At 37.5% G+C, this 12,001-nt stretch overlaps 1 protein-coding gene across 1 annotated transcript in view; it reads left to right on the top strand.

Annotated features, from left to right (window-relative positions):
- Positions 1 to 12,001, top strand: part of EIF3E (eukaryotic translation initiation factor 3, subunit E) — a 60,051-nt gene that overhangs the window by 19,179 nt on the left and 28,871 nt on the right. The window contains exons 6-7 of the mRNA XM_006830641.1: positions 7,417 to 7,542; positions 8,608 to 8,732. Coding sequence (XP_006830704.1) covers positions 7,417 to 7,542; positions 8,608 to 8,732 — 251 coding nt within the window. The remainder of the gene's footprint in view (positions 1 to 7,416; positions 7,543 to 8,607; positions 8,733 to 12,001) is intronic.

Below are 12,001 nucleotides of genomic sequence, written 5' to 3'. Positions count from 1 at the left end.
GATACTTAAAAGATTTTATGCCTAATAGTACCTTTTTTACCATTTACTCCTGCCCTTAACTGTCAGAATATAAAAGGTCAATGATTTCTTTGTTACGTTGTGGATGTTGTGAAGTACTGTTGAGTCGGTCCTGACTCTTACAGGATTTCTGAGGCTTGAAATGTTTGTGGAAGCAGAAAGCCTCATCTTTTTCCTCAGTGGCTGGTGGGTTCGAACTATAGACCTTGTGTTTCGAAGTCTAGTGTTTATCCTATGATGTTAAGTGCCATTGACTCAGTTCCAACTCATAGTGGCCCTGCAGAGGGTTTCCCAGGAGTGCTGTTGAGTTTGAGCCGCTGGCCTCACAGTCCATTGCTGATCCTACTGCACCACACTAGGATTCCTGAGAGGAATTTTAATTAGCCACCAGTGTAACAAAGGGGAGCCCTGATGACACGATGTCAGATAAGCACTGGACTGCCGATCTAACTGTTGGCGGTTTATCCATCAACCACTCTGTGGGAGAAAGATGAGGCCTTCTGTTCCTGTAAAGATGTACGTGCAGCATTGGAAACTCTATACGAGGTTGCTATGAGTTGCAGTGGGGTGGGTTGGGTTGGTTTTGGAGTATAGCGAAAAGAAACCCTGGTGATAACTGTGAGCGATATGTTAGACTACTAACCACATGGTTGGCAGTTCAAACTCACTAGCCACTCCACAGGAGGAAGATGAGGCTGTTTGTTCTCATAAACATTTACAGTCTTAGAAATTAACCCTATCTAGGGTCTCTGTGAGTCAAAATCAACTCTATGGCTGTGGGATTTTTGGTTTGGGTATTTTAGCGAGGGGAATAATTGCTAACCATAAAGTAACTTGCTATCTTCGTTTCTCTTTGGCAAGTTCCTAGATTCAGTACTTTTATTAGGGAAAGATGATTGTGTGAAATGAAAGGGAAAAAAAAATCAAGCCTTCAAGTTGACAGATTTCTTTCTCATACTGTCTTCCTGTTTAGGTAATTGTATTAAAAAAGCTCCTTCTAGATATATCAAAACACCCTTGTTTTAACTATCTTCTGAAATACTATAATTTGTTACTCACTTAGGGTTAGTAAGCACATACTTAAGTCTCTGATTTCTCTAGCTAATCCTAGAAGTTGAGAAAAAAACCTTTTATGACAGGGACTTTTTGTACTCCAATTTTGGAAGAATTAGTTTCTTTTACATTTGTTTTCCGGTGTTTATTTCTTCGCTCTTAGAACTGCATTCTAAAAAGAAAAGACATTTTGTGACGGCTACTACTGGTTGTTTTTTAGGAAATGAAATTTTCCTCTTTTGGGGGGAGGGAAGGCATTGTTATTGACTTAGGCAATTTCTACACTTTAAAAAATTGCTCAATTTCTTAATAACTGCCATCCTTTTTTTTTTTTTTTTTTAAAGAAATGAAGACTTTTGGTTTATTTAAGAGTTTGGTTTGCAGACACTTATTTCTTCCCATTTGTAACTGATTTCATACACATTAGTTGTGGTTAGCTTGCAAGAGCATTGAAGGTAATCAGTGATGCTAAACTTGTAGTGGCTTATCAGAAAATGCCATCAGTTTTGCTTTGAATATTATGAAGAATTTAGGAGAGCAAAAGTTGATTACTTTGGAAATGTAAACAGCTTAAACCAGGATTGTAAAATCAGAAGCCTGATATGATTACAGGTACATGAAAAGAGTTGATTATTCATATCATTTGTTAATGCTGGGAGTGAATTTTGAGAATGAAGATTTAGTGTCATGTTACAGTTTCAGCACAGTAAATTTATTGTTGTTGGTCAGGGAGTGAATGTGCCATTTTGCTAAGACATGGAAACTTAAGGTAACTGCTGGAAAATCCAGATACTGAAACTCTTCTAACATATCCACCGTTGAAAGTAGGTTGGTATGAAGAGCCAACTGTAATGACATGGAGCTGAGCCAGAATAGACTGCGTAAACCTTTTGGGGACTGAGAAATCTGTTTACAAAAAGCTTTTATCCTAACATATATAACATACTCTAGTTTTACCAGCATGATTATATTTATATTGTATAGTTTTGTACTTAGTCTGTAAATTCCTGCAAGTGGTAGGTATATAAAGGTTTCAAAGTTTTAAGTTTACTTTTGTGTCCATAAAGATCCAAGTTTGTTCCCTGTTGTCAAAATTTTCTGAGTTAGTTTAAAGCATTTGCAATGCTCCTAACATACTCCGGTGTGGAACTCAAACCATTATGGCATGATATTTTGGTTAAGTAATTGAATGTCATAATATGAACACAAAATTAATGTTTTACAATAAGAACTGTTGTTGTGTATAGTGTTTAGAAGTTATATGCCTTTTATTTTTATATTGTTTGTGTTATACTACAATACACTTCAGGTAAAAGGGAATTAGTTACTTTCTCTTGACAAAGGCTAACAAAGCTCACCAGCTGCTCTTCGGAAACTTTATCTCGGGTTGCTGTGGGTCAGAACCGACTCAATGGCATTTCACAACAACGAGCTAAATTTAAAGCAATAGATTATTGTGCATCTTGCATTAGATCCATTTTTCAAATCTACATATTTGTTTGAAGTTTTGTAGTAAAGATAAAAATCCAGTTTTTGGATTTGAGAATGAAACATATCAATGTTTTGCCTTACTAGTTATTTTATTTTTTGTAGTAGCCCTTTTCATTTCTGAATTCTTTTCTGATGGCTGGTTAGTCTTTTAAATCTATGGCTAGGGAAACATAAGCTATGAAAGAACCATTGTAACTATGATCTGAGATTAGAATTTGACTCTCTGAATAGCCTATCGGATTGTTGTATAAATTAAAGTTGTGTGGCCCTAGAATCTATTTTATAAAGATGAGGTGGCTTTTGATATATATCAGGAGTGTTTAGGTGTACCCTATTTGATTGTGAAACATCTTCCTTTGATTTATGCTCTAGGAGATGAGTTAATTTCAAATGAAATAATGAAATAGGTTTAGTAGAAAGCTTTGAACATTTTTACATTAGAAGTGTTAATGCCTTCACAGTGACCTTTGATCTGACTCCAAAATATAGGCTCTTTATCCATCTAGCAGCTGTCTGAAATAAAAGTGATTTTTAGGTGCTAGGAGCGTTGGTAACCCTTTTAGCTAATTTATTTTTTTCTCTACTCAGCATCTAAAATTTATTTTCTGTGAGGTATATACTATATGAGGCTCAAGCCAACCTGAGCAAAGATGACTTTAGAAAGCTTTAGAATCTTGGCTGGAGTTTTGGGTTTGATGTATCCTGTTTGGTAATTAGTGTTAAAAATGCCTGCTTCATATTGGTTTTCAGATACACAGGTTTTTGTATTCTAACTGAAATAGAATTTGTAGTTTAACCTGAAATTGGGGTGTGTTTTAAAAATTGGTGACATCTTATATTAATTATAAGACTGTATTTGGTGCTGGCAACAAAGTAATAGTGTATATTAAAATCATTTTATCCTTCCTAATTAGAAGTTATTTTATGGATTTTTTAAAGTCAGCATTCTAATGTAGATGACAAATGTATCTATGCCTGTGTTATTATTAAGTGCCTTTGAATCAGTTTTGACTCTTAGCAACCCTGTGTAGAATTTTCGAGGAGCAGCTGGTAGGTTTGAACTGCCGACCTTGTGGTTCACAGTCCAGTGCTAATCCTACAATACCACCCAAATCAAAAAAGTTTCTGTCACCCAAAAGACCCATAGTGCTCTTTTCCTTTCATTTACCACCCTTAGCCTAGGCGTCGGTTTGATTTACTTTCTTTTCCAATAGATGGGTTCCCTTATTCCAGAATTTCACATAAAGGGGACGATGTGGTATATATGCTTATGTCTGGCATATTTTGAATAGTAAGCCTTTGAGATTCATTATGTTATGTATATCAAAAATTAGATTCTTTGAAAAGGCAAATCTCAGATATTGCGGAATCAGTTCTAGACTACCATAGTAAGTAAATATTGAGATAAAGCAAATGTGATTTTGTTTTCCCATTACAAATAAAATGTAGTCTCATTAAGTGTGCAATAGCATTATGAAAAGTTTGAACTACTGTGAAAATTGTCAAAATGTGATACAGAGACATGAAGTAAGCACAAGCTATTGGAAAAATGGCATTTACAGACCTTGCTTGATGCAAAGTTGCCACAGACTTTCAGTTTGTAAAATAATCAGTATCTGTGAACGAAATGCAGTGTGTGTATGACTGTTTTACTGAATAAGTAGTCCATTCTGTGAGTAGACCACAATTTGTTTATGCCTGTTGGTGGACATGTGAGTTACTGCCAATGTTATCTAGATAGAGGGTAAGTCAAAAAGTATTGCTACAAAATCATAGCACTCTTTATTAGACAAATATATCAAAGTGTGAAACTACTATTTCTTAGCATATCCTCCATATAGGTTATAAACTTCTAAAGGCAATCTTTTCATCTCTCTAACCCTTCCCCCAAGGATCTGATTGTCTTTGATGTGTACACCACCAAAACAGTAGTTTGGGCATCCTTGAGGAACTCAAATTGTGTTCCTTTGAAATGTTTTTTAGTTGAGGAACAAAACGAAGTGTGGCATGTGTGGTATAAGGTTTCCCAATACAATTTTCATAGAACAACGCTTGCTTCTCTAGTAGAACATTGCCATGATGGGAGAAAGACCTTGGTGCACCGTTGCTGGCTGTTTTCTCACCAATGCGATTTTCCATTTTCTTAAAACTCTGTCCTAATAAGCCCTCATGATTGTCTTGTGTCCTTTAAGAACATCTATCAAGATTACCCCTTTGGAGTCAGCAAAAATGGTCTCCATAGCCTCCTGAGCTGACCTCTTTGCCTTGAATTTATCCTTGCAGTGTTCCCCAATCTGCCTTAAAATGTTCCATCTAAAACCTTTTTTTTTTAATGTGGGGCAGCATTCCCAGAAACTTTACAAAGCTTCAATGATTTAGGAAAGTGTCCAGTTGAGATTTGCTGAAAATTCGCTGTGAGCTTTAACCTCAAAAATCTTTTTCATCGCACTAAAAGTATTCCTTTTTTTGAAGGCACCCTAATAAGTCTAAGACAAGTGTCTTAGAGAATTTCTCTGCAGCCGTCCACTGATCACAGAGACGTGTTTGGGATGAGCCCATGCGTAGATGAACTCTAGTAGCAATGCTTTTTGACTTACACTTAACTTGTAATTGTAACATTGATTCCTGGTATAGTGCTGTAGGATAAGCACTGAATTGATAATCACAAGGCCAGTGGTTCAAACCTACCAGCCATTCCTTGGAAACCATATTCAGGGTTGCTGTTTTGGAACCAACTTAATGGCACTTAACAGCAGCAACATTTATAATATATATTAGCAGTGTCTTACAGTTGATATGTAAATGTTTCCAAGAAAATTAAAATTTTCAAATCGACGTGCAGAAATACATTTTTTTCCCCTCAAGTCCCTCATTTGTTTCTACTGCTTTAGAAGGTGTGATCATTTTTTTGTCATTCTATGCCTTAGTTTGTTCTAAAGAGTCCTGCTTTACTCAGTGCTATTCCTACAACACAGAAAGCCTCATTTGTTGTTGTTAAGTTCTGTCGAGTTGGTTCCGACCCATAGCGACCCTGTATAGGGTTTCTGAGGAGCAGCTAGTGAGCTTGCACCACCGACCTTGCAGTTAAAATGGCTTTGTGGTCTGTCGCATTAACCCACAGCGCCACACCAGGACTCCACATTTGCTGTTAGCCTGATGTTTTGGGGTTATTTTTTTCTTTACTCTCTTCCACCAGTGAAGAGACAAGATAGGGTTGGCCCTCAATTCTCCTTTTCTTGTAGATTAAGACTGTGGTATTAAACCGATAGCTTTCATATCAAGCTGCCTGTTTTTGAATCAAGAGTCTGTGGGTTGCAGAAATGGTAAATTCTGAACTATTAGCTAAAGGGAAGATACGCATGGCACTCTGCTTTCAAAAGGTCACAGATATGGAAACTCTGTGGAGCAATTAATATTGCCTACACACAGATCACCATGAGTTGGAATCACTTCAGTGATGGCTAGCAGTGTAACAGCATGCTTGAATCAGGATCTGGTGGTTGTTTACTAGGAGTGGAATTTGGGGCAAGTCATGTGAGTTCCGCATCTATAAAGTAAGGGTAAACATTTTGTTTAGGTAGTATTATATAAGAAACAAACTTATTGCCTGGCACATAATTCTTTGATAACTGTTCATTGTTGTTATTAAACAGTAGATTTGATATACCAGGAAGTAATTTCTCATTGCATCTTGATTATCCACAGCAAGTGTTCTCTGAATCTTAGTTCCCAAAGTTTTGTTGTTCTTATGTACCTTCTAGTCGTTTCTTGGGAGTCCTGGTACAGTGCTGTAGAATGAGCACTGGACCGCAAGGTTGGTTTGAACCAAAAAGTCAGCAGTTCAAACTCAGTAGTTGGTCCTTGGAAACCCTGTAATGGTTGCTATGAGTCGGAACTGACTTGATGGCACTTTACTACAACAACAATAACATTGTTTCTTACTCATAGCGACCCTGCATAGCGTTTCTGAGGAATGGCTGGTGGATTTGAATCACTGCCCCTGTGGTTAGCAGTCCAGTGTTTATCCTACAGCACCACACCAGGACTGCACATCAGTTTTAGGTGCCGACAGTTTATCTAGAGTCCTGGCTGTAGGATAAGTCTTGGAATGCTAATTGTAAGGTCGGCAGTTCAAACTCATCAGTCACTCCTCAGAAACCCTGTACAGGGCTGATGCAAATTGCTAACGACTTGACAGCACTTAACAATAACAACAAAATTTACCTAGTTGTGCATAAATTATCTAAATGGGTTGTACTAAAATTAAGTAGCATTTCCATTTTGCTAGTTTGAAAAATTTTTCTTCATTTTCTAATTAGTTGCATAGCAAAGATGATGAGTATTTACAATAGTATAAGTTAAAGAAAGATGTTTGAATCAGTTTCTAATCCAAACCAAAGTGTGATCCAGTAAGAGCTTATTTAACTGGAGTTTTGGACAGATAGCTATATATATTGTAGATTATATCACGATAAGGTTGTACATTATCTATATCTATATATATTGTTGTTGTTGTTGTTAAGTGCCTTTGAGTCGGGTCCGACCCATAGCGACCCTGTACAGGGTTTCCGAGGGTGTGAATCTTTACGGGAGTAGAAAGCCTCATCTTTCTCCCGCGGAGCGGCTGGTAGTTTCTAACCGCTGACCTTAAGATTTGCAGCCCAATTCGTAACCACTACGCTATCAGAGCTCCCTATCTATCTATCTATCTATCTATCTATCTATCTATCTATCTATCTATCTATCTATCTATCTCTATATATATAATTTGTACTGTAAATTAAATAGCTGTAAATTGTACATTATCTCTATGCCTCCAGAGTATTAAAAAAATAATTGTGATTGCTTAAACAGGTTCCAGCAACGGACAGAAATGCTTTGAGTTCACTTTGGGGGAAACTGGCTTCTGAAATCTTAATGCAGAATTGGGATGCAGCAATGGAAGACCTTACACGATTAAAAGAGACCATAGATAATAATGTGAGTTAAACTAGAGTGATTGCTGAATTTACCCTGTTCTTACTAATTTTATGTGTCCTTCATAGTTCCTGATAAAACACTGTACTTAAAATTAAACTAGAATTTTCAATTTAGATTTTGTTGACCTGACAAAGATTCTGGTGGATCAGTGATTTGACTAGTTTCACTGAATCTCATTGAAGGAAATGGAAATTTCTTTTGTTTCTTAGAGAAAAGAAGCCTATTTTCATTTTGGTTAAATGCCCACAAAAATGGCACAGTACTATCATGTCAGTGCCCTATTACTGAGAATCCTGTGTAGAAGATATGAGTCCTAGTGTGGCATCATAGGGTAAGCACTTGACCTCAAGGTCAGTTTGAACTGTAAGGTCAGCAGTTCAAATTCTCCACCCTCTCCTTGTAAATCCTATATAGGGTCGCTATGAGTTGGAAACGACTCGATGGAAATTAACAACAACAATAACAACATGCAGAAAATAAGAGTCTTGGTGGCACGGTGATTAAGTGTCAGCAGTTTGAACTCTGAGAGAAAGATGTGGCCGCCTGCTTCTATGAAAATTTGCAGCCTCGGAAGCCCTACGGGCCAGTTCTACTCTATCCTGTAGTGTCACTGAGAGTCAGAATGGACTTGGAGGCCATGTAGAAGATGGCAGTTTTCATCCACAATTAATGTTTAATAAAACTACTTACGGAATGTTTAGTTCATTCATTCATACTAAAAATGTTTTCTGAAATGAGGATAGTGAATCAGTCTCTAAGAACAGACCAATAGTTTTGAACATGGAGGATTATATGATGATGTTAAGTGCTGTCGAGTCAGTTCCAACCGTAACGACCCTGTATAAGATTTCTGAGGAACGGCTGTTGAGCTTGAACCACCAACCTAGCAGTTCAAACTGACTTTGCAGTCCAGTGTATTAACCCATAACGCCACACCAGGACTCCAGAAAATGCTAGTTTTGATTAAAATCCGGAACTCAGCAATATTTATAATATTTATTTCCTTGTCTCTTTCTTATTTGCTCATTATATATACATGTATGTTTTGTTTTTTAAATCCATTAGTCTGTGAGTTCTCCACTCCAGTCTCTTCAGCAGCGAACATGGCTCATTCACTGGTCTCTGTTTGTTTTCTTCAACCACCCCAAAGGCCGCGATAACATTATTGATCTCTTCCTTTACCAGCCACAGTAAGTTGTTATGCTATATAATTTTGGCTTTAATTATATGAAATTTCTTAAAGCTTAAGCTGTACTCTTCTCTAATGTTTGGATTTGTCGTCACCCATTTGCACCTTCCTCTTCTTTATGTGTTAGATTTGTTTGTTGAACTTATTTAGAGTTACATAAAACTTTTCCAATTAAGGTTTAATAAAGGTATAGGGAGTGTGCTATTGAAAGTATGGTCTCTGGGCCAGTAGCATATGCTTGCAGGAAGTCAGGCCTCATCCTTGAATACTTAATTAGAATCTGCATTTTAGTAAGACCCTGCTAATTTGTGTGTACATTAAAGTTTTAAAATTAAGGCTGTAGGTCATATTATTTGAAATGTGTATGTCTAACGTCAAAATCTTTTTTATATCATCTTTGCTCCATCAACCAGCTGTGGTTAATTTTAAGGTCATAAAAACTTCATTGTTTTATAAATTAAACTGTTCTGTGATTGGCTACAAATAATATTTTTACTACGAATTGGGCTGCTAATCTCACGATCAGCAGTTCAAAACTACCAGCTGTTCTGCGGGAGAAAGATGAGGCTTTTCTGCTCCCTTAAGGAGCTCTGGTAGCGTAGTGGTTATGAATTGGGCTGCGAACAACAAGTTCATCAGTTTGAAACTACCAGCTGTTCCGTGGGAGAAAGATGAGACTCTCTGCTCCATAAAGATTTACAGCCTTGGAAACAGTGTGTAGGGTCTATATGAGTCGGAAACCAGCTCCATGGTACTTAACAACAATAGTAACAATGTTATGCATGTATCACTAAAAGAACAGTAAATTCATATGTCTATTTGAAGATTTCCTATAATGAAAGGATGCATGAAAATAAGAAAGATAAAAGTATTCAATTTCTCCTTATAAATGAAAGAACAGTGTGGATTAATTCCTGACAACTTTATGGCTGATGTTGTTAAGTACTGTGGAGTCGGTTCCGACTCATAGTGACCCTGCACAGGGTTTCCAAGGCTATAAATCTTTACGGGTGCAGAAAGCCTCATCTTTCTTACGCAGAATGGCTGGTAGTTTCGAACTGCCTACCTTGAGGTTAGCAGCTCGATTCGTCACCACTACGCTACCAGAGCTCCTTGTTGTTGTTGTTATGTGTCGTGGAGTCATAGCATTCCAAATCATAGTGACCCTGTACAGGGTTTCTGAAATAGTTGCATCTTAGATGGCCACTGATTTGCTTTTAAACCTCAGTTACTGCTTTCAAGAGTAGGAGGTAGAACATTGCCTTTGTGAATGATGCTATGCAGTTGACATAGATAGCCATTGAAACTAGCTCTAATCCCCCAAGTTCTAGGATTCATTACCTTAGAGTGGTTGGTCAGGACTAAGGAGTTTTCATGCCTTTGTTCCACGTATGCTGTACTATGTATTGTTGTTGTTGTTAGGTACCATCAAGTCAGTTCTAACTCATAGCACCCTTATGCACAACGGAACTAAACATGGACCTGTCCTGTGCCAACCACACAATCGTTGTTAAGCTTGAACCCATTACCGCTGACACTGCCCTTCTGATAGATAATATGTCCAAAGTAGGAGATCTGAAGTCTCGTCATCTTGGCTTCTAAGAAGCATTCTGCCTGTATTTCTTCCAGCACAGATTTATTTGTTCTCCTAGCAGTCTATGGTACTTTTAATGTTCTTTTCCAACGCCTTAACTCAAATGCATCAATTCTAGTCTTCCATATTTATTGTCCAACTTTCACATGCTTATGAGGCTATTGAAAATACCTTGGTTTTGGTCAGGCACACCTTATTTAGTACTCAAACTGACATTTTTGCTCTTAAACACTTTAAAGAGTTCTTGTGAAGCAGATTTGCCTAATACAGTGCATAGTTTGGTTTCTTGACTGCTGGCTTGCATGAGTGTTGATAGTGGAACCAAGTAAGTCTTTGGCACATTGAATCTTTTTACCCTTTTATATGGATGTTGTCTGTTGGTCCAGTGGTGAGGATTTTTATTCTTTTTACATTGAGGCACAACCCATACTGAAGGTTGTGGTCTTTCATCTTCATCAGTAAATATTTTAAGTCCTCTTCGCTTTCAGCAAGCAACGTTGTATTATTTGCGTATCACAGGTTGTTAATGAGTCTTCCTCTAATCCTGATGCCGTGTTTTTCTTCGTATAATCCAGCTCTGATTATTTGTTCAACATACAAATTGAATAAGTATGGTGAGAGTCTACAACCCTGGCGCACATTTTTCCTGATTTTAAACTGTTCAGTGTGCCCTTGTTCTGTTTGAACCTCTTGGTATGTTCAGGTTCCTTATGAGTACAATTACGTGTTCCGGAATACTGTTATCCTCCTCAGTGTCCATAGCTTGTCATGATCTACACAGATAAAAGACTTTAAGTAGTCAATAAAGCACAGATAAACATCTTTCTGTTATTTTCTACATTCAGCTAAGATCTATATGACATCAGCGGTGATATCCCTTGTTCTACATCCTTGTCAGAATTTGACTTTAACCTCTGGCAGTTCTCTGTCAATGTACTTTTGCAACCGTGTTTTGAATTATCTTTAACAAAATTTTACTTGCATGCGATATTAATGATACTGTTCAATGATTTCCACATTCCGTCGGACCACCTTTCTTTGGAATGGACACAAATATGGATCTTTTCCTATTAGTTGGCCAATTTCTTGGCATAGATGAGTGAGTGCCTTCGCTGCTGCATCCATTTGTTGAAAGATTTCAATTTCTATTACATCAATTCCCTGGACCTTGTTCTTTATTAATGCCTTTAGTGCATCTTGGACTTCTTTCTTCAGTACCATTGGCTCTTGATCATATGCTATCTCTTGAAATGTTTGGACATTGCCCATACCTTTTTTTTTTTAATGTTTTATTGTGAATTATGTGATAGTTTACATGGGAGAACATTAATTTTACATTCATCCTATCATATATTGTTTCATTGCCATAGTTACAATCCCCTCCATGCATCATCAACCAACCAAAGGGTATACACTACAAGCCTGCCCGCTGGTCGTCAGCACACAGCCCATTTCCCTCTCTGTGTCTAAAGTCCCCAGCTGCTCCATCTCTCCACATCATAGTCTCTGCCTCCATCTCAGGCATCACTGCTTCTCTGGGTAGGGCCCCGCTTTCCGCTCTTCTCACTTGGTGGTCCCAGGTATCCCCGCTCCTAGACTAAAAAGTTAATCGACTCCCCTCCTTGCTACAAAACGTCTATTTTTATATTTCCAACCCTTACAGTCAGTCCTGATAA

Source organism: Chrysochloris asiatica, unplaced genomic scaffold, assembly GCF_000296735.1.
Source record: "Chrysochloris asiatica unplaced genomic scaffold, ChrAsi1.0 scaffold00001, whole genome shotgun sequence".
Lineage (NCBI taxonomy): Eukaryota > Metazoa > Chordata > Mammalia > Afrosoricida > Chrysochloridae > Chrysochloris > Chrysochloris asiatica.
Note: the sequence above shows the minus strand (reverse complement) of the source record. Positions and strands in the feature narration are given on the sequence as shown.